At 45.4% G+C, this 22,650-nt stretch overlaps 1 protein-coding gene across 1 annotated transcript in view; it reads right to left on the bottom strand.

Annotated features, from left to right (window-relative positions):
* LOC309973276 (BOS complex subunit NOMO1) overlaps positions 1-22,650 on the bottom strand; it is a 52,834-nt gene that overhangs the window by 27,982 nt on the left and 2,202 nt on the right. Inside the window, exons 2-13 of the mRNA XM_082857403.1 lie at positions 21,451-21,540; positions 19,681-19,726; positions 16,671-16,771; positions 15,872-15,978; positions 13,635-13,707; positions 11,649-11,801; positions 10,400-10,537; positions 9,981-10,070; positions 7,366-7,471; positions 7,024-7,174; positions 2,421-2,595; positions 915-1,056 (exon numbers count right to left, since the gene is read on the bottom strand). Of these exons, the coding sequence (XP_082713529.1) occupies positions 915-1,056; positions 2,421-2,595; positions 7,024-7,174; positions 7,366-7,471; positions 9,981-10,070; positions 10,400-10,537; positions 11,649-11,801; positions 13,635-13,707; positions 15,872-15,978; positions 16,671-16,771; positions 19,681-19,726; positions 21,451-21,540 (1,372 nt within the window). The remainder of the gene's footprint in view (positions 1-914; positions 1,057-2,420; positions 2,596-7,023; positions 7,175-7,365; positions 7,472-9,980; positions 10,071-10,399; positions 10,538-11,648; positions 11,802-13,634; positions 13,708-15,871; positions 15,979-16,670; positions 16,772-19,680; positions 19,727-21,450; positions 21,541-22,650) is intronic.

Here is a 22,650-nt window from a genome sequence, read left to right on the forward strand (position 1 = left end):
CAGTGCCAGGAGGTTCCTTCAAAGCTAACATGCATCTACTTGATTCTAGGAGGTCTCCCCCTATGCTTGTCATCGGTACCAAACAATGAAGGCACCCAGCAATTATTGCATTAAGGGAAGTAATATCTATGGAGCATCAACAGGAGCAAGAGAAAAATAGACAGAGGTGATGAAACTTTATTGAAAATCCACTTCATACCAGGTATAGAACTGGGCCCTTTATCATCATCATAATAATATTACTAATAATGGCAAAGATTTATATGGCTCTTGCTGTGTTCCAGGTACTTCCAACGGCTATACATACAGTAACTCATTTGATCCTCACAACTACCCTGTGAGGTAGGTACCATTAACATCTCTACATTACAGATGAGGGACTCAAAGCACAGAGAGGTTAAGTAACTTACCCCAGGTCACACAGCGAATGTTCAAGCCCATGCGGTCTGGTTCCAGAGTCTAAGATCTTAACCACTGTGCTACACTGCCTCTTGACATGACCGCATTTAAGCCTCATTAAAACCCCGAGAGCAGGAGTATTCCCATTTTACAGAAGAAAAACCTAGGCTGGGCAAGTACATGCTTACAGTCTCACAGTGGTAAGTGACAGAGCTGGGATGGAAACCTGGGCCCAACTACCATCTTCCTTTCAGAGTCAGAGGGCAATAAAAAGAAACCCACATGTTCTTCTGGGAGCCAAGGCAGCATTACTCAAAGAGAAATGTTATGGTGTTTGTGGCAATTATTCAGAAAGAACTGCACACGACACAGACTCTCAGACAGACACCACTCCCCTGGAGCAGCTTCTGCTTTTACCTTCAATGCCGCCCAGTGAGGAAAAGCTCACCAAAATCCCACCTCTCCCCACTTACTTCTTTGAACCTATCTGTTCTTGCTTTCAGTTGACATCTTACCCAAACAAGAGACTTTCCCCGAAACCGATGCCAAAAACTGCACGAAGGCCACGTCCATCACAGGCCTGTCAGTCACAGCCAGAAGCAGCACCTGAGGCTTCAACATTAGCCCCGCTCTGGTCTCCGCCTCAGGAACCATCACCTGCGGGACACATAGAACAAGGTCAGCGGCTGCATCAGGGCCGCTGCTCCCTGGCCGACGTGGCACCAGAACATCCACCTGGGCCTAAGGCTAAACGGATTCTGTAGGACGAAGGTTCATTCCTAGGCCTAGTTTTATAATCACAACAAATCTGCATACAGCCGGTGTGAAGAAAACATATTTCTAGGCAGACATAAAGCACTAGCCTTCAGCAGCGCCAGGTGTACACAGAAGCGTATCAGGGCATGCAAAGCTGTCATTGATCATGTGCACCCAGGTGGAAACCATACGAAATCCCAGAACCTGATCCTGGCTTGAGGTCACTCGTGACACAAGCTGTGAACTTGTGGAGGCCACGTGGATGACCAACAGTGGAACTGGGCCATTTCTTCTTCCCTCATTTCTGTGTGCCTTTGTCAAGCTCAAAAGAGGGACTGGGAGAGGAGGCGGTGCTCCCCTTCTTCATCCCTGGTAGAGATCACATTCTGGAATTGCCCTTCCCTGGAAAAGGGCCTGATTATGCCTCTGAAAGGGCCTCTAAAGGCTTGTCCGTGTGGCCAACGTCACAAGACACTGGCTGGCTGGTAAAGGAGCTGCCCACCCACACAGTATGCTGTTCGTGGAAGCAAGGGCAAGGCTGTGCGCCCACCCCATCTCCTTGCGGGGGGGGGGGGGATCCCACTGGCCCTACAGGAGAACAAAGTCTTAGAAGGACCCTTCCCAGTCCCCTCCCCTGCTCATCCCCAGGGAGCAGCTGACTTGACGGGTGAGAGCCTGAGACCCCACGGGGCCGGTGGCCTGACCTCCGCTTCTGTCTCATCTCTTGCCCACTGCCCCCACCAGTGCTCAGGCTTTCACCCTGGCGGTGAGACTACAAGCCAGGGTCTCCCCTGCTTCTCCACCTGCCTGGATGGAGAAATTAGGTGGTGCCTGCCCAGCGTCTTCAATTTACAGCAAGGCAGGAAAAGGGAAGCTCTGTTTGGCCTCAGGGTCCAGAAGCCATGCTCTGTGGATGTTACTCAGCTGCCATGAATGAAGAGTTCACTGCGATCTCCTTTGGGGACCCGTGGATGTTCAACAGCAGCCAGAAGCCTGAGAAGGTGGAGGCATGACTGGCAGCCTGATACTAACCCCTAATAAACATCAGGACTGGAAAAGAGAAAGGCCTGTTGCATCACCAATCAGCTGGTTGCATCGACCAGCTGCCTGTCTGCCCTACTAACTGTGACATGCAGGAATGTAAAGACTTCAAAATAAGAAGTTGGGAATGGAAATGCTCCTTCTCTAACCCCATTTTAAAATAACCCTTTTTAAATCATTGGTGTTTTTTTCAAATATCTTAAATAGAACAAAACTCGTCATACCTGGACTTTGTAGGTCCCTGGTTTTGCTTTAAAACAGAATGATCCCTGAGCATCCATCTCCACGGTGACCAAAGACTTGTCCTTGTCTTGAGAGGACAGGACAACTTTGTATTTACTCATCTGCTTGATAGTGTCGGGGAAGCGAATGATTGATATCTGGCCACAGACACTGAACCTGCAACAAGGGGACCGTTCATTCCAGCATGAGAACTCAATTATCACAGGAAAGGTGCTTAGCAACCCAAACTATGCATCCCTCTTTCAGCCCTCGTCCCTAAGACTAGTATGATCTTAATGAAGAGACAGGAATGTAGCCAAAATGACTCCAGTTTTAAAAGCAACCTTTAGAAAGAAGATTGGACCTCTTTCTGCATAAGGAAAAGGCAGAGCGAGGGCCCGGGGCAGGGCTGTTTGTATGTCTGGGTGACATCTGGCCATCTGCCACTGCAGAGGCAATTTTCAAACAATCTGTGGATGATAAAAATGCTTCAGATAATTGGGTCATGGGTGGTGGAGCAGCCTCGAACTGAGAATGTGGACTAGTCCTTAAAAGCAAGAGCCGGGCTTCCCTGGTGGTGCAGTGGTTGAGAGTCCGCCTGCCGATGCAGGGGACACGGGTTCGTGCCCTGGTCCGGGAAGATCCCACATGCCACGGAGCTGCTAGGCCCGTGAGCCTGGCCGCTGAGCCTGTGCGTCTGGAGCCTGTGCTCTGCAATGGGAGAGGCCACAACAGTGAGAGGCCCGCGTACGGCAAAAAAAAAAAAAAAAAAAAAGGAAGAGCTGTAAGCCGCCTAGGAAAGTGTGGTATTACCCAGGGGATAAAACAAGGCAGGGTTATCAAAGACGCCTTCCTTGCCTGTGATTATAAATAATGCACAGATAAAAGCAATCTGAGAGATCTGAATAGTAAAGGTAATTAAGTTAAACAAAAATGCAGAGCTAAAACTGAACTCTAGGCGCTAGGAGCCACAGAAGCAACTTATAAGTGAAAAGCCCTATTAAGGTAATGGCTCAGACTGGAGACTGCAATGAGCAGTGTGTAAAGTGCTACAAGGCACACCTGCAGAAGCACATGAAAGGCACATCTGCTCACTAATAAACACCAATGAAGCCCGGCGTCCGTGGAGTGACCGTCTTCATTTTTAGACAGTTGGTGCGTTTAAGTGTAATAATGTCCCACAGCTGGAGGCCACAATCCCTTCTTCAACTGCCTAAAGATAATATTTTCTAATCTTAAAGAGAATCACTTTAGATAAAAAATCAGTTGTGCCTTTTGACAGAAGGAGAATAAAAAATGCCGGATTTAGCGCTGGATAATTATGGGGTGCACTAAATGCTGGTACACCCACTATGCTGCAAAGAAAAAACAGCAGAAGGAACAAGAAGGCGGTGGAACGCTGTGTGTGTGAAGTCTGGGAGCGAAGAAGAGCACAGCCGTCTCCCTAAAGGGATGTGACCAGCCTGGCCATGGGGGCTCAGGCTGGACAGTGAGGGGCAAGACGCCACAGCCCACGGGCCAAGTCACACCAGCCACCTGTTTCGGGAGAGACCGTGAGCTAAGATGGTTTTCACACTTTTAAAGGGGAAAAAAAAAAATCAAAAGATTATTTCATGACATAATAAACGACATGCTACTATGACGTCAGTGTCCACACATAAAGTTTTCCTGGAACACAGCCAAGCCCGTTCATTTATGAACTGTCCGTAGCGGGTTTCGTCACAGAGACCTTATCAGCCCATGAAGTCTGAAATATTTATTCTCTGGTCCTTGACAAAGTGTGCCAGCCCCTGATCTAGATTCAAAGGTTTGCCTTTTGGTTCCCTACTGTGTACTATCAGAGAAAATGGATAGGAAGGGACTACTGATGGAATTGTTCTCAAGGACCTTCCATATTCCCTTCATTTGTGCCCATGTCGGCGGGCAAATCCCCTTATTCATTCCAAGTTGAACCTCTTTGCCTAAGTTTTAAATATTTTAACCATACAATCTGTTTTAGCTCGTACTCTCAATTAAAGATAAGTGTCCAATTACCCTAAACCTCAAATATATATTGTTTTAGTTTAGAAAAAGAACTAAAAAGCCAGTAAGACAGTGTTTTGTTATACTGAAGCTCTTAAAAATTGATGTGTCAATAAATTATTTCATCAGGATTTAATACATTAATGAAGAGAAATCAGTAATTTGGGTGCATCATAAGACAACTATATTCTCATTGCCATTTAGACAGAAGCCAGAGTTTGATTTTCAAATAAATTAGCAAATAATTTTTTTAAAAGGGAAAAACAGAAAGAGTAAGAAATATCAATGAATTAAAAGGCAAACGGACCAAAAGGAAAATGATGAATTTTTCCAGTTATGCTCAACAAATGTTGTTTCTCTTTCTTTGACCCAAATATTCCACTTTAAGGAAGAAAATAAATATAAAATTAAATTACGTTTCCTCATCTCCATGAATGGCACCCTCCTCAATCTACCCGGATGCTCAAATAGGAAACCTGGGCTCTGATGCACATCACTCATCAAATCCACCGACGCCTCCTCCCTCCCCCACCAGCAGGGTCCCAGGTCCCACCGGTCACCAGCTCCTCCAGACAACTGCCACACCTCCCATCTATGCCCTCCACTTATACTCGGGCTTTCCTCCAATCCACTCTTCACACAGCAGTCGGGAGAAAAAAAAGACAAAAAAACCCCAAAACTTTCCAAAATGCCCTGATCCACGCGGCTCCCTTGATGAAAACTCATCAATGGTTTCCCACTTCACTTGGGGAGAAGCCCATCCCCACAAGATGGCTACAAGGCCACGTGGCCCTCCAGCCTCACCATCGCCCCCAGCCACGCTGGCTGTCCCCACCCCGACCCCAGAGCTCCTCTGTCCCCTCCAGGCCCTGGCACACGCTGTCCCCTCTGCCTGCCAAGCCCTCCACTCGGCTACCTTTCGGTCCTCCCAAAGGTCTCGGCTTCCACAGCGCCCCACCTAAACGAAGTCCCCTCGGAGTCCCCGAGCTCTTCCTGCACACCCACCCCAACTTACCGTCACTGACTCCTCGTCTTCAGTCTGTCTCCTGGACCCCTGCCTTTGTGACGTTAGCCTGGTTCCCTGTACACACCCAGCACTTATCATGGTGGCTCACCTGGAGTCGCTGCTCAGAACTGTTTATGAGGGAAGCAGGGAGAACTGCAGCCCAGGAGTCACTTCCTGAGGCTCCACCACGGCACACATGGCAGCAGGCTCCACGGGTGCTCTGCTTCCTCACCTGCCTTTCAACACTGAACCCCGGACCTGGACCCCCTGCCTACAGACAACGGTCACCTCCTCAGCGACCAAGCCAATAAAGCATGCCTTCAGGGCTCAGCTCCTGGACATCCGGGACCGTCAGGAGGTCACACCTAAACCCCCGCCCCAGGTTCTCCTAAGGCCACCCCTCGAAGGCTGACATTCTATTTCCGGTCCACTGATCCACTTCTACCTGCTCTTACACATTCGAGGTTCTGGCTGCCACCTGTGGCCGAGTCTTCCCGATTTACAATCTATCCAAGCACGTGGTGGAGAGCGCCACCTAGTGGGCCTATGGACCGCCGCGGCCAAAACTGAAGCTTCATCCCCGACAGGCTCCTCTCTCCGTCCACAGCCATCCTGCCTCTCAGGCTGGGAACCCTGAGACATCTTCCCGATCTGTCCCTGACTTCCCCATAAGACAGGCCCTCGTCAACTCTGCTTTCAGGCCTCCCGCACCCTCTCCTGTTCCCTTCGAGGCCTTCCCCGCAGCCGTGGCACCACACTGTCTCACTGAAGACAAAAATCTAACCACGTTACCTCCGTGCTCACACCGTTCACCAGCCCCTTGACTTTTCTCCCTGGTGGAGAAAATCTCCGTCTTCCAACAGGGAGTGAGGAGGCCCTCTGACATCTGCCCCCTTCATCCACCCAGCACTTTACACTCCAGCAACACCAAGTGCTATGCCCCCATCTGCACTGCGCTGCTCTGAGAGGCCTCTCTCCACGCAGACCCTGCTCACCAATCCCCACCCCATTAAGTTACTGTTTAGTAAGCACCTATTGCCAAGGAGGGATGGCAGCCTCCCCATTCTATAGGTGACACACGGATAAGAGAAAGACCCAAACTCTGACTCCAAGGCCAGGGTTCTCTGCACTAGGCACTGTGACTACTTGGTAAAACTACAGGAATTCAACCACGGGATATCCCCTCACAACTCACAATAAGTACAAAGTGGGAAGAACTGTGACAACAACCCGAAGCATCTTACAGCAAACGTTCTTAACCAACTACATTATCTTCCAGTGAAGCCAAGGCAGGCCTCACAGATGTGAAGTCAGGCGTAACAGATCTTCTCCTAACTTGAACCCATTTTAACTTTGGAGCAAGATGACTTTCTTGAAGCAGCTAACAGTTAAGCACCTTCAGTTTATAACACTTAGCTCTGATCTTTCTAAAGAAGCCAGCCTGAGTTTCTCCATAGGTGTCTGAGACTGGATGTGGACCCTTGGCAGAAACGCACGGTCAGATAGAAGGTGGTCTTGTCCTCCGCTGGCCGCCAACGTAAGCACCGGCGCTTCCAGGCCCCGCACGCCCGCCTTACCCTGTGGCGATGATGTCAGCCAGCTGAGGCGTGTTGGGTGCGATTTTGATTGAGACGGTTTCAAAGTAGAGGTGCTCCTTCTGGGCGTGGATGGTGTACGTCCCGGTTGTTATGTTCTCCAGACGGAACGAGCCATCGGCTTTTGTTTTGACTGTAAAACAAAAACAGGCCAACAAAGGATGAGACAAAAACAACTGTGTAGCCCTCATCTACACAGGGATACTCGAGACCAAAAGCTGGCATGTTTTCATAGAGTCGTTAAGATTTTCTTTCCTTTCCATTCCTCTCTGTGAGCAAAACCCAGCCCAGACAAACAGGCCAGGGCCCAACGTGTCTGCCCACCTTTGATCTGGTTGTTCAGGGTGACCACCGCGTCCGGGACACCCTCTCCTTCAGGTCCGTTCAAGACCCTCCCAGTGACAGAGAATCCCATGACGTGGAACACAGGCTAGAAGATGAAGAACAGGGAGGAGGCTGTCATGTGCTTGAGCCGCAGAAGCCCCCCTCATGCCCCTCACGCCGCCGCTCAGCACTCCTGCCTACGCTGCCTTCTCCTGGTGCCCCATGCCAGCCAGCTCCCTCCCAGCTCACCCACCCGCAGCCCCTTCCCACGTCTTGTCTTCCGCTTGGTTTATGTGTCTGGGCCCTCCTCACTTGTGAGGGCCAGGGCTTGGCTCTCTGCACTCAGCTGGGCTCCAGCCACCCTGATCTTGGGTTCCTGCATGCTTTCCCCACAAGGGGCTTTCACACCAGCTGCTCCCTCAGCCTGGATCTCCTCCCACACCTGCAGAGGACTGGGGAGAGGCCGCCCCTTCTCATCCTTCAGGTTTAGCTCAAACTGTCACCACCTCTGAGATGCTCTAACTACCCTCTCTCGGGAGCCCCTGCCTCACGCCCCAGCCAGTTACTGTCCATCACACTAACCTACTTTCTAGGCTTCAGCAAAAACCTCCCCAATATCTGGTATGTCCTTGTTTGATTTCTTCTAGTTTGTCTACCTCCCACTAGAATGTAAGCTTCATGAAGATAGGGACCTTTTCTGACTCAGTCACCTGCTACACAGTAGGCACTCAATAAATGACTCCTGAATGAATGGATGGATGCATGCATGCACGCATATATGCAAGAGCATTTGAGCTCTAAGAAAATAAAATGGCTTCCTCTTTAGTCAGGTAGCTCTTCTTCTTCTTTTTTTTTTTTTTTTTTTTGCGGTACACAGGCCTCTCACCGCTGTGGCCTCTCCCGCTGTGGAGCACAGGCTCCGGACACGCAGGCTCAGCGGCCAAGGCTCATGGGCCCAGCCACTCCGCGGCATGTGGGATCCTCCCGGACGGGGGCACAAACCCATGTTCCCTGCATCGGCAGGCGGACTCTCAACGACTGCGCCACCAGGGAAGTCCAGGTAGCTCTTCTTGATCCTTCTAAAAAGGCGTGGTTAACCCACCTATTAAATTATATATTCACTCAACAATCACTTTTATTAGGCACCTACCACGTACCTGGCACTAAATCACGTGTTAGGAATACAGTAAGGAATAACAGTAAGGAATAAGACTCAACGGTCCCGACCTCATACAGCTTACAAGCCACTCCCTGAAATTCCATTCATGTCTGTTTAAAACCTTGCATTTGGTTGTGATCTGGGAAATGTCTTTCCCCACTCACCTGCCCCCATCCTTCTGTGCAAGCCCCTTGAAGCACGAAGGACTTGACCTTCACCCTTCCATCCCCCCTCCAGGGCACAGCGCTACAGTCAAATGCTTTACTGAATCTTAAAAGGCAGAGTGAAAACCCCACTGAGAATGTGACCTAAAAGCTAGCTCCCACCAGTTTAAGCTACTTTAACACAGTACTTTCTAATGTAACATTAAAATAAAACGATTAAATTTAATTTTTTCAATAACTGTAACACTGGGTGGTCCACTTATGAAAGACTGCTGTTTTCTTTGGGGATCTGCTCTATCTAGCAAATTTTCTACAGTACCCATTTTCTACGTCTGTAATTAAAGATAGAACTATGATGAAAAACACATTTACCATCTATTTTAGGGCCTGTATCACCCCATCCATCACCCCACCTGTCATTCCACTGCGGGCTCTGTCAGCTCTCACCTATTCAACTGGTCCCTCACTTCCACCTTGCCCCCTGCAGACTCTTCTCAACATGGCAGCTGGAGGGGACACACCTCTTCTTCTGCTCAGAACCTTTCAGTGGTGCCAACTGTTACAGAGAATGGCCCACCAGGACCTGCACAACCTACCCGACCATCTCTCTGACACTCTCTCCTCTTCCTCCCTTCTTCACTTGCTCCATTCCAGCCACCCTGGCCTTTCTGGGGTTCCCTAAACCTTCTGGCCACACTCCTGCCTCAGGACCTTTGCACCTGCCATTCCCTGTCTTAAACACTCTTCCCACAGATGTAAGTACAGTTCGTTGCCTCTTCCCCTTCAGGTTGTTACTCCAAAGTCACCTTCACCCTAAGGCCTTCCCAAGAACAACCTATGAGACCTCAACCCTATCTTAACCTTGAAACTATATAATCTCCTTTCTTGCTTTATGTTTCTAAAGAACAAAGACTTTCTCATATACTTTCTTATTTACTTATTTGTAAGTATATTGTCTCTTTCTGCCATTAGAACATGAATTCCACAAAAACAGGAACTTTTGCCTCTTTGGGTCACTGCTAATGCCCATCGCTAGAATAGTACCTAAAATATATGTCATTGACACTTGGTAAATATATTTCATTGAATGAAGTAGATGTAAATAGGGCTCTGATTCTCTAAGATAAAGACATTATGTGAGAGAGGTGAAGGATCTAGTGGATCCCAGAATGAAGTGGAAGAGAGTACAACATTCTGTTTTTTCCAACAGTACTTCTAGATAAACTGATTTTTTTTTAACACATTTGCAACACCTGTGCCCAGGGATGGGAACTCCAACAGAGAGGCCTTACCTCAATTTTCAGGCTGTCATGTTCCACTGTAAAGTCAAGTCTAGAAGGAGCAACGTCAAAGGTAATCCTCTCCCCTCTATAGAATGGAATCTGGAAGAAAAAGTCGGTTAATTAACAAGAACCAATAACATGATTCAACCATCAATATTAACACTCAATCCAGCAGCCCACAAATAACTAGGGGTTCAAAGCAGGCAAAGAGACACTATTAATCATAACTGTTTCAGATTTGTGCAAGAGAAAGACTTGCACTATTCCCAGTTGTTACTAAGGGGACAGTTACATCTTCAGTAACTGCTAAATAAAATGTTTATGGAACTGCAGGCCAACCATTCAGTCCTTTGATATCCAAATGGCACTGACTTTTCCTGTTGATATGTGTCCCAAACATAAACAGAACGGAAGTCGGCTTCACTCACCACAGTATAGCCTCCACTCGGCAACGAAGAGAAGGAGAAGGAGCCTTCTTCTTTGGAGACCGTGTGGCACAAATACACCAGACTCTCGTCTTGGGGTTGGAACCCAGGCACTGGGGAGATGTTGCACCCCAGGACATCCTAGGCCAGGAGAAAAAACCCAAAATGACTTCTTTTTCCACTTACATGTTCTGATTATTATCAAATAGCCATGCTTTAAAAATACTTGTAGGGGCTTCCCTGGTGGCGCAGTGGTTGAGAACCTGCCTGCCAATGCAGGGGACACGGGTTTGAGCCCTGGTCTGGGAAGATCCCACATGCCACGGAGCAACTGGGCCCGTGAGCCACAATTACTGAGCCTGCGCATCTGGAGCCTGTGCTCCGCAACAAGAGAGGCCGCGATAGTGAGAGGCCCGCGCACCGCGATGAAGAGTGGCCCCCACTTGCCACAACTAGAGAAAGCCCTCGCACAGAAACGAAGACCCAACACAGCCATAAATAAATTAATTAATTAAAAAAAATACTTGTATAAGTTTTATTTCACAAAATATATATTTCTGAAACCTAGGACAGAGCAGAGGACATAGTAGATTATAAAATCTTTACATTCAAGTTTGAAAAGTTAAAAATGGTCACCATCCTCCAGGTAAGAAACCGGAGTGGCCCAAGTTCACACAGCTGGTCAGAGGCAGAGCTGGGATTTGTCTGAACTTGGGTCTGTTTGATTTCAAAGCCAGTGCACTTTCCACTGAATTCCACTGCCTCCCAGTGCAGACATTCAATTTCTTGTGAGTCAACAGAGAAACACAAGGTTCTTAAATGCTGAAACTATAAATCAACCTTGACCTGCATTTTATTTTTTATCTAATTTTTTTTAAATTGAAGTATAGTTGGTTTACAATGTTGAGTTAGTTTCTGGTATACAGCAAAGTGATTCAGTTACACATATATATATATTCTTTTTCAGATTCTTTCACCATTATAGCTTATTACAAGATATTGAATATAGTGCCCTGTGCTACATAGTAGAACCTTGCTGTTTATCTATTTTATATGTAGTGGTGTGTTTATCTGTTAATCCCAAGCTCCTAATTTATCCCTCCCCACCTCCCGCTTTCCCCTTTGGTAACCGTACTTTTGTCTTCTAGTCTGAAACTGACCTGCATTTGAAACCATGTATTCTTAGTCTGTGATCCCCCGTGCCCCCAGCCCTGCCCACAATCTCTCTTGTTCTTCACTCTTCTTTGCTTACCTCTTTGGTTACTAAAGAAGAGAAGAGAAGAAACTTCACCCCTTTCATGGGTTCCCCGTCACTGCGGACAGAGCCAGACACGTTGTAGCCAGCCACTATGAGGGGGCCCGCAGCATTGGCGTTGGAGGTCGTTACTCGTACAGTGGTGCTCGCCTACAAGAGAAGATGTCAACTTCCAAAAGAATAAACACAAAGCGTTTAACAACACGAGGACATGCTGACACTAAAATATTAACTGGGGGGAAGCAACATACAAAATTGCACGTGTAGTACCATAACAACTGTTTTTTAATTCGCAAAATGAAGTGAAGGGAACTGTGGCAAAATGGAGATGATGGTGATTTCGTCTAGATGGTAACAATTTACCTCTTTTACAGTTTTCCACCTTCCAGATTTTCCACTTCCACTCCTTTATGCTCTTCTGTATGTTCCAATTTTTTTAATGAACATGCTTTATTTTTTTCCATGTTTAATGGTATGTATGTCTGTATTTTTAAACTCTTTGTCAAAGTATAATTCACATGGGGAACACTGCACACAGTCTCAGCGTCCAGCACAGTGATTTTCCCAAACTCACCATGCATCCAACACCCAGACACAGAACAGAACCAGCACCCTAGAAGCTCCCCTCATGCTCATTTCCAGTCACTACTCCCCCAAAGGGCAGCCATTATCCTGACTTTTAACAGCCTGCTTTACTTTAAAACACAATTTTACATGAATAAACTCAAATTCCTTTATGTATAAAATTAACAGACAATGCAAACCTTAAAATGTATTCTATTTATAATGTGTAAGCTATGGAGTTTCAAATGAAACATTTTTCAATGTTGCCCAGAAGAGAAAAATCCTGAAAACAAAGTCATAAAAAGAATACAGACATATCTAGGTGTGAAACTGTATCATCAATTATAAATGCGTAAAACTTACAAGGTAAAAACTGAAATATTGATGCTTCTTTAGCAAAAAAATGAGACGCAGCCTCAAAACTAATATAAAAACTAAGCCTGTCAAAATGTTCTTTAAGTCTTAACTTCAATTTGTTTCTTCACAGTTATTACAGAACCTCGCTTAGTATTTTTCTTCCTTTTTTGATCTTTTGTTATAAACTATTTCAGTCAAACAAAAAATAGATATAGGGATCTATACCAAAGAACACCTATATAAGTTCCAACCAGCTAAAGAATAAAAGAGAAGAAACACAATTCTAGACCCTTGCAGATGCCCACGTCCCCTTCCTCCCTCCCTCTACAAACATCAGTACCATAATGAATATACTGTTTGCCATTCCCACTCACGTCTTTACAATTTTCTACATGTGAATGTATCCATAAGTGGTATTATCATAAGTGTTTTTAATGACTATATAAACGGTATCATATTTCCTTATCCTTCAGCAATTTGCCTTTTCCCTTCAACTTTATGCTTTTAAGCAGTCATATTGATATGCATAGCTCTGGTTCATTCATTATTGCTGACATACAGAATTCTACTGTGTGATGAAACCACAATCCATTCTCCTCTTAATGGACATTTAGGTTGTTTATAGTATTCTGTTACTACAAACAAAGCTGCAATAAACATTCTTATACATTCTCCTTGGGCACACCTACAAGAGTTTCTAAATTGTTAAGTATATTTATAGATTGCTGTTACAGACTAAAAAAAGAACAATAAAATAATCTCATCGGGTCCTTCTGGTGTTGACTTGGCTTAAAATAGCTACAGTTAATAACAGACCAATTTCACAGCAGGATGACAATGTTGTTACCTAAAACTGAAACCAATATAAGCAACATCTGCTACATGGAGGGAGTTTTCCTGTATAAGTACCACCAAACTAATCAGCAGCACCATTGTTTTTTTCCATCGACTTCTAGAAAAACCATAAAATCATTTCATACCTGGAATTGAAAACCTCTACATTTGTCCCCAAACCAGCACACCGTTGGCATGGCCATCGACATAACTGAAATAAATGCTCACCTCTTTCAATGGCCAGGTTGGATGAGTTGCAAGGATTTCGTAATCTCCAGGAAGAACTTTAAAAAACGCAAACCTGAGAAATACAAAATACCACTTCACTTTCTGCCAACAACTCGAGCACTTATAATTTTAGGACAACTACTGGAAGCATAAGAAAATAATGTTTGAGTTATCACGAACTTGCCCTTAGCCGGTTAAATGAGCATAAATGAAATTCAATCCTTCACTGTACAAATCCTCATCAGACAACACTTATTGGGCACTGGCTGTGTGCAAGGAGAGGGGTTCGTGTGCTAATGGGAAGGAAGGCTCATGTTTCCCTTAACCCCAGAAATTTCTGGCCTAAAAACCAGTCCCTGTGGTTCAGCAAGGATCAGTCACAGAACATTCAAGTGTGTGTTGACAGAGTGAGAGGCATGAACAGGAGAGAAGGGAAGCATCCAAAGCAGAAGAAGTGGGAATGGACGAGAGGTGGATAAAGAACAGAGGACAGACCCAATAAGCTGAGACGGACGCTTACACAAGATGACACTAAGCGTTAGGGGAGGGCAGGTGACAATGAGCTTGACTCCTACCCCAGAGTTTATTAAGACCTGTTATCAGACACGAATAGAAGCCAATCTGGGTTCTTGCACAAAGCAACTGTGATGAAACGAGAAGCTGACAAAGATTATTCTAGCAGCTGTGAACAAACCAAGACCAGAGTGGGATGAGCTGAGGATGGAAGCACCACTACCAGGATTCTGACACATTTAGCCCTTTAGATTTGCAAAGCATCGGACCATGAAAGGGCTAATTCCAGCAATATGAACTCCAAAAATTTCATGCAATTTCTTCTTCTGTGGTGGTATTTTATTACATCCAGTGTTGCCTGTAATAACTGGATAGAGCTTGGAAATCAATTTGCTACAAAAGAGTTGACACTGCCACTGGATTTTGGCCTGGGTAAGATTCAGCCTCTACCTCACGTTCATAGCATCCCGGTTCTGCACGTTACTGTCAGTTTAGTTAGCGCACAGGAAAGAGATTTGGAAAGTGATTCGGAAAGTTCAAGTCACTTTTCCCAGCACGGTCAGCAGCAAATTACTGAAACTAGAGAAAATGCAAGTTCCACATTCAACCCCCTCCTCTGATCCTCTACAGATCAGGGGAGGGGGTTGGAGAGGCATCAATAAGTATTTTTCAAAACTGAAATATAATTTCAACAATCATCATTTAAAAATTGGATGATGTACTTGACAGACTCATTACAAACTTCTATTCTGCAGTTTAGTCATATTTGTGTATTGAAGTAGTCAGTGGTGATTTGCATGCTTCCAACATTATCAGGTGGAACTATTCTGATATTAATCTTGGCATATCTATTAACATTTACAACTCAACGATATAAATCCATTACATAAATGCTTTAAATATGACTCAGCAAGGTTAATTAAATAGTCATTAGTTCCAACTACAAAATGACTGTGATGTAATAGTGATAAAATGATTTTTTTTTTTTGCGGTACGTGGGCCTCTCACTGCTGCGGCCTCTCCCGTCGCGGAGCACAGGCTCTGGACGCGCTCTGGACGCGCAGGCTCAGCAGCCATGGCTCACGGGCCCAGCCGCTCCGCAGCATGTGGGATCTTCCCAGACCAGGGTACAAACCCGTGTCCCCTGCATCGGCAGGCGGACTCTCAACCACTGCGCCACCAGGGAAGCCCGATAAAATGATTTTTAAAAATTGTAATTGAGCTAATCTGTATTGAGCTAAGTTCTTAAGCACATATTCTATGCCAGACAGTTTGAAACGATAATATCGTAATTTAATCTTCTCAATAACCTTGAGAGGTAGGTTCCATGATTAGCCTCATTTATAAATGAGGAAACCAAGGCACAGAGGCGTTAAGTAACTTGCTCAGGGGCAGACAGCTAGCAAATGGGGGAACCAGGATTCAAACCCAGGCTGTCGGGCTCCAGAGCCAGTCCCAACCAGTAAATGAAGGGCTACCATGTGCCAGGCCCTGCAGCAGGTGCTTTATTTATCTCATATTTAATCATTGCATCAACGCTAGATGTAATGGGTCAAATGACTTCCATTTTACAGATGAGGAACTTGAGGCCCTGAGGGGCAGGAACCCGACTGAAGTTAAGAGGCTGAAACAGGATTTGAACGCAGGTCTCCCTAAATCCAAAGCTCCCCCCACATCAGGGCCCGGCTCTAGCCTCGGGGCAGGGCGTAACATGCATGACTCACTTTCCGCCAGGCTGTGTGACTGTGGACTGGATCTTTGCTTCTGTGCCTGTGTTTCTCAGAGACACCTGAACTCCTGCGGGCCCCAGGGGCTGCCCTTTGCTGAGAACCTGCCGTGGAGACGGATGAGTTAGGAGCCACCCAGCAGCAACGTCCTCCTCCCAGCCGCACGGTCCATCCTGCTCCCCACACAAAGCCCATGACCTTCTTTGGGTCAAGTTTCCTTGGAAAAGATGGTAGAGATTGTGGATACCCTTCCCAGGGAGGCTTGGGGACAGGGAGAGGGAACAGCAACAGTAAAATGACACTTTGTTTCAATGGCTCTAAGACACCTTCAATTAAAGATGCACAATTATTTTACAAACCACTGCGAAAGAATAAATACCCAGGGTCCCCATCTCTAACAAGAAACCCACACAAAAAGCCGGGACCAAAGGCCCTCACTCTCAGGGTCAAGGGAAAGGAGAATAAACCCACCATGAAGAAAAGGAAGGCAATAAATATGCGCATCTCAACCAGGGTGCTGGGTGCAGGGAGGGGGAACTCTCCCCCGAGAACCTGTCCCTCTAAAAAGCCATCCTGGTATCTATACTCGGACAGGGGAGTGACCAGCAACCTAGACCCGGCCCCTAAAAACACCCGCTACGTTTTACATGCAATTTCATTGAGCTCCCAGGCCCTCTTGAAGCTTATCTGTGGGTCCCTTGTGGGCTCAAAGCCCCCAGTTTAAAAACATCTTGCTTTTTTAAAGGTAAGAGAAGACCCAGTATGTACCACAGAGCAAATGTGACAAATGCCAAACCTTTCCATTCACGGAGAAGCCCGTGAACACGAAGTTGACGTCCCCGCCCTTCGTGCAGATGTCGTTCACACCATCCACGTAGAGCTCCACGGTGGTTGGCTCTGCCCAATGACAGGGGGAGGGGGGAACAGGGTACAGGACACAAGAGCAGGCTGAGTTCTGGGACAGGATGAAACTGTCTGCGTAAAACACACTGAACTGCTTAACTTGCACTGTATTCACTTTTGAGCCACTCACATGGCTTGAAATCCGAAGGCACAAGGAGGTACACAGGGAAAAGTCTCCTTCCCACCCCTACATCCTGACACCCACTCCCCCACCCCAAAGGGAACCAGAGTTTACAGTGTAATATACTTTTGTAACAGTCTTGCAGCTGAGCTGTATCTCAGAGTCCCATGGAAAATCCAGTGAGTGCCAAAGAGTTTTATTACTGAACGCCCACCAGAGACCAGGCACTGAGCTAAGTACACTTAATCCTGACAACTATCTTAGAGGTAGGTAGTAACATCTGCAGCCGATTGAGGGGTAAAGTGGGGCACAGGAAGGTTAAAGAATCTCCTAAAATCACAGAGCTTGTGAGGGACAGAGCCCAAATTCAACCCCAAAAGTCTGGCTCCGCATCTGTCTCCTGACCAAGTACAGGAGTTCGGCCACATTATACCAGGACTGTAAACTTCAATGTCCATAGTAACCCGGTGGATTAGAAGTCAGCAGACTGGCCAAGTGCAGACTGCAGCAAATGGAAAAAGGGGGACAGCTTCTACCAACTACTGCCACGTGACCCAGCGCTGCCCAAGCTTCCACCTTCTCAAGAACAACTGGAAATCTGGATTTTATGTGCCGTGTCCTGATTTTTCAATATTAGCAACTAAGTCAAATTAAAAAAAAAACTGAAGAGTTCATTATAATAGGGGTTAAAGTTGAGTTTTTAAAAGGTTCGGAAGACAGTGAAGTGAGAAGCAGAGGAAAAAATGAACCAGTCAAGAGAATTTCTGGTAAAATGAAGAATGACGCACATGCACAGGGGAAAGCACCAGTGAAAAATGGACAAAACCTTTAACAGGCAGCTCACAAAAAGAGGATATCCAAATCGCCAGGAAACATATGAAAAAGTGCTCAATCTCATGGACCATCAGGAAATGCAAATCAAAAGCACAGTGCGAGGCCACCACTCCACCACCAGGACAGCTAAGATGAAAGAGACTGACAGCCAGAGGATGTGGAGGTCTGAACTCTTACACACGGCTGGTAGAGCAAAGTTCTGCGACATCAACCTTGGCTGTCCGGCAATCTCTACTAGGGCTGAACATGTAAAAAGTCTATCGCCCAGCAATTCCACCCGGGTATATACTCAACAGAAATGTAGACATGTGTGCACCACAAGATATGTACAAGGATGTTCGCAGGAGCACTGCTCCTAGTGGCCAAAACTGGGGCGCAACCCAAATGTCCACCAACAGTAGAGGGGGTAAATCATTTGATATTCACACAGCAGTAGAATGAACTAATATATTAACACATAATAACACATAATAAGGACGAATTCTGTGAAAATTGTCAAGAGAGAGAAACCAGGCACAAAAATGTACCCTGTGCGATTCTATTTACATGAAGTTCAAAACAGACAAAATAATCTATAATTTTAGGTCGGGTGGCGCGATTAGCAAGTGCCTGGGATGGGGCACTTCTGGGTGCTGGTTAGGTTCTGTCTTGTCATCTAAGTGGTGGTTACCTGAGTGTGTTCGTTTTGTGAAAATTCATCGCCTGATATCCCTGTGATGAGTACAATTTTCGGAAAGTATGCTATAATTTAATTTAAAAACTTATTAAAGAAAAAGAACTGACAAGAAGGGAGGGGATTCAAACAAAACACTCATGCAAACCACCGATCTGTGACCTCTCTGGCCAATTTGTCGTCTCTCTGGCCATGGGTTGGCTTTGACTCCCCTCCGATTTTCTGGACCGCACCAGCCAGGCACCCCTGGCCGTGAACTGAGAAAGAGCTTGTCGCCCAGATGCGAGTTGGCTATCGCTGCCACTGTGACAGCAGGGACTCAGTTCTTCCCCCTCTAACTCACAGGCAGGCCTGGTAGGAACAACTGGGCCCTCCACGTCTCCCCGCAAGCTACAGAACTGGGGTCACACACCCTCTACCGAAAACGTCAAGGCTCTGCTCTCCAAAAACACCAGCCACGTCACAGCAGGACCCCTTCTTCTGATCCAGCCCACTCCCACTCCTCTGACTTTGCTAAAAGACAGTCACCTCAGGAAAGTCTGGAGCTTTTGTTTGTATGTGTGCGGAAAGACTGCTTTTAAGTGTTTACTGATTAATTGCCAATTATGTGCCAGCGATTCTGAACACATAACTACACTGGTCCATTAATCCTCCAGTAGCCTGTGAGGCGGGTACTACTACTCTCCTGACCCCTAGTGAGAAGACGGACGCCGACCCAGCGGAAGTAACTCGTCCAAGGTCGTCACAGAGCTGGTAAGGCCCAAGGTTGTCAGATCTTCTGATCTCTTAAGAGAAGTAAATCTGGATTTTTATGTCAAGTCTCACAATGTTTAATGTTGCCATTAATTCACTGAAAAAATTTTTTTAAAAACACTGAGGGGAAAAAAAAAAACAAAAAAAACCAAAACAAAACACTGAGGGGGCTAAGAAAGAAGCCGTCCTGGAAGAGGAACCAAGTCCCCACTCCTGACCTCTATATTCATCAAGTTCTACTGACACTTAATGAACGAAGCTGCTAGGAGTTCTCTGAGGGGTACAAGAAAAGATGCCAACTGTAAGAAACGTGACAGAAAATCTTAAAGTAGGTCTAAAGTAAATCCAATCTACTCTAAAGTAATAGGGGCAAGGCGGTTAAAAAAAACACAAAAAAACCCTCTTCCACACTAGAAAGGAATCCTTAATATTTTAACAATCTATGCACTCTGTCAATTTAAATTAATATTCAGCATATAACCTAATCCTTTACAGAGTATACCTGGTTATTTGTTAACTTACCAAAACTCCACCCTAGAGGAGGCTCAATCTTCAGAATGAAATCTCCCTACAAGGAGAAAAAAAAAAATCACTGCAAAGGACTAAGAACTGATGACTATTCAACTAGTTTAATTTAGTTTAGTGCTAGCCTATTATCTAGAATTTTCACACCTGAAATGGAATTCCAAGCATAAACTTTGTACTTGTAAATGGTAGTGAGCTCTTGATTCCCTTCATGTGCTGCAATCTCAACCCCCGAACCTCCCATTTAACCCATCAAAGAGTTACAAAGACTCTGTACTCAGTGCTCTTGGTCTTCTGATTCCAAACATTCTATTAATCCAGTCTCCTGTTAACCCCTCATATGACTAAGGTTGCCAGGGTCAGCCAGATCTTCAGGAACTAAAGTCATTTCTTAAAACTAGATTTTACATACACCCTTGAGTGAAGGGTTCCTTGAGAATGTTTTAATACTTTAAAAAGAAAAACAAAAACAGATTTCAAGACCCAACTAGTCTACCTCTAGAAATCAATCTTATGTATTGTGCGTAAAGATGCAAGTTCAAGAATATTTATTGCTGTGTGGTTAGTAATAATTTTAAAAACTGGGAAAAAGCCTCTGTGTCTATAGAGAAATTGGGAATAAATCAGTTTGGCCTGCCTCTGACATGCGTGCAGCCGTTAAAAGGAAGGTCCAGGGCTTCCCTGGTGGCGCAGTGGCTGAGAGTCTGCCTGCCAATGCCAGGGACATGGGTTCGTGCCCTCGTCTGGAAAGATCCCACATGCCGCAGAGCAGCTGGGCCCGTGAGCCATGGCCGCTGAGCCTGCGCATCCGGAGCCTGTGCTCCGCAACGGGAGAGGCCACAACAGTGAGGGGCCTGCGTACTGCAAAAGAAAAGGAAGGTCCATACATGCTGATGTCCAAAGTGTGCCAAAACATCACCACAGGGAAAAAAAACCACATTGCAGAACAGTGCCTAGTGTTTGAGTCCATTTGTATTTTTTTTTAATCAAAAGCAAAACTACACAGTATATTAACTACTTTTGCAACTTCCTGTGAATCTATGTTTCCAAATAAAAAGTTGAAATGTGGGGAGAATGAGGGGTGGGAGAACGGGTATGCATGGATACCCATCTATGTGCACATGTGTTTGTGTATCTGCATATATGTCCATGCATGTATATTCGTGGATATCTGTATAACTCTAAATACAGAGAAAGCCGTCTGCTAGGATACACACTGAAACTTTTATCAGAGGTTATCACTACAGAGGGAGGGGGGTTTGGGGGATAAAAGATAAAATTAACTTCATATACTTCTAAACACCTTGATTTTTTTCACAAAGCTCATGAATTCACATATTACTTATATAATTCTTTTTAACGATATTTTAAGCTGCTTGCAAGTAAAGGGTTCTATTAGATCAGGGTTTCTCAGCCTTGGCACTGGTGACATTTGGTCTGTCAGGTATAGCATGGCAGGATATTTAGCTCCATTCCTGGCCTCCACTGACGAGATAACTGTACCATTCTCCCTCCCTTACAGTTGTAACGACCAAAAATGTCTCCAGACGTTGCCAAATGTCCCTGGAGACATTGAGAATCACTGCATTCAATCAAACCAGTTCATAAGTTTGGCCAGAATTTGGCCAGAATTACCATACTCCACTTACAACTTACAAAACATGAGTATTTGCACATGTAGGAAAGCCACTCTCCTAGTTAGCGCAGCCCTGTGGGTCACACTGACAACTTCCCATCATAAAAGACTAAAGTACTCTCCCCTCTTACCTTATCATACAAGGGGATCATAAAGTAACCATTGTTAGGGGCACAGTCTGTCTGGTATTTCAAAGTCCCATGCTTGGTGTACAACTTTATCTAGAAAGGAAGGAAAGAAAAGAGAAGTCATAATATCACTGTTGAGAATTAGCTACATATAATGCACCTGAATGCATTCAGTCAAAATGCATTTGCTGAGGACCCACCATATGAAGCTACTAACACTAGGCATTAGGACAGAGGGAAATAAGACAAGTATCCCCAAAATAATGTGATTTGATATTTTTCAGGTTAGAAACTATCTCCCAAAGTCATATTTTTTCAATGTTTTTCAGTTTATTTTAGTGTCTGTCTCTACGTTGTTTCTGGGTCTAAAACAAATTTTCAAAGTTTGCTGTTAGTAAGGGGCTTGTTAAAATGCAATTCCTGGGGCGGGTTGGATTGGAAGTTTGGGGCTAGCAGATGCAAGCTATTATATATAGAATGGATAAAAAACAGGTCCTACTGTATAGCACAGGGATCTAGTTTCAATATCCTGTAATAAACCTTAATGGAAAAGAATATGAAAAAGAATATATATATATGTATAACTGAATCACTTTGTTGTACACCAGGAACTAAACACAACACTGTAAATCAACTATACTTCAATTTTTTGTAAAGTACCTTAAAAAAAATGCAATTTCTGAGCCCCACGTCTGTTTCTAAACTGGAAGGTCTGAGGTGAGGGCCAGGGATCTGTATTATTTACCCCAAAGAGTCCCAATGCTTGGAGTAACATCCATCTGGAAACTTTTAATGTTAATAATCTGTAACTATGATAACAGAATTGGGGCACACCAGCTAAGAAGATGTATAAAGCAGCAGACTCAGAACGCGCGTACTTAGGAAAGGAACACAGTGAAATTACGTACAGACTGCAAGCTCCGCGTGGGCGGTGACCACGGCTTACATTCCATGGCGCCTGGGTCAGTGTCTTATTTAGTGTAAGTACTCAATAAATACTCAAACTTGTTCACAGGCCATAAAGAAATTCAGATGCATGCACTGAAAGCAGGGACTGAAAATCCAGCTGTCCAGAGGGGCCATGGAAGTCCTATCAAGGGGCATTCACCTAAAGAGAGACAGATCGCTACTTAACCCAAGCCAAGTTTTGCAGCCCAAAGATCAGCTGGTTTTCCAGAGAAATCGGGAATGCAGTTTTTAATG

This window comes from Leucopleurus acutus (assembly GCF_964270905.1).
Source record: "Leucopleurus acutus genome assembly, chromosome: 16".
NCBI classification, from domain to species: Eukaryota; Metazoa; Chordata; class Mammalia; order Artiodactyla; family Delphinidae; genus Leucopleurus; species Leucopleurus acutus.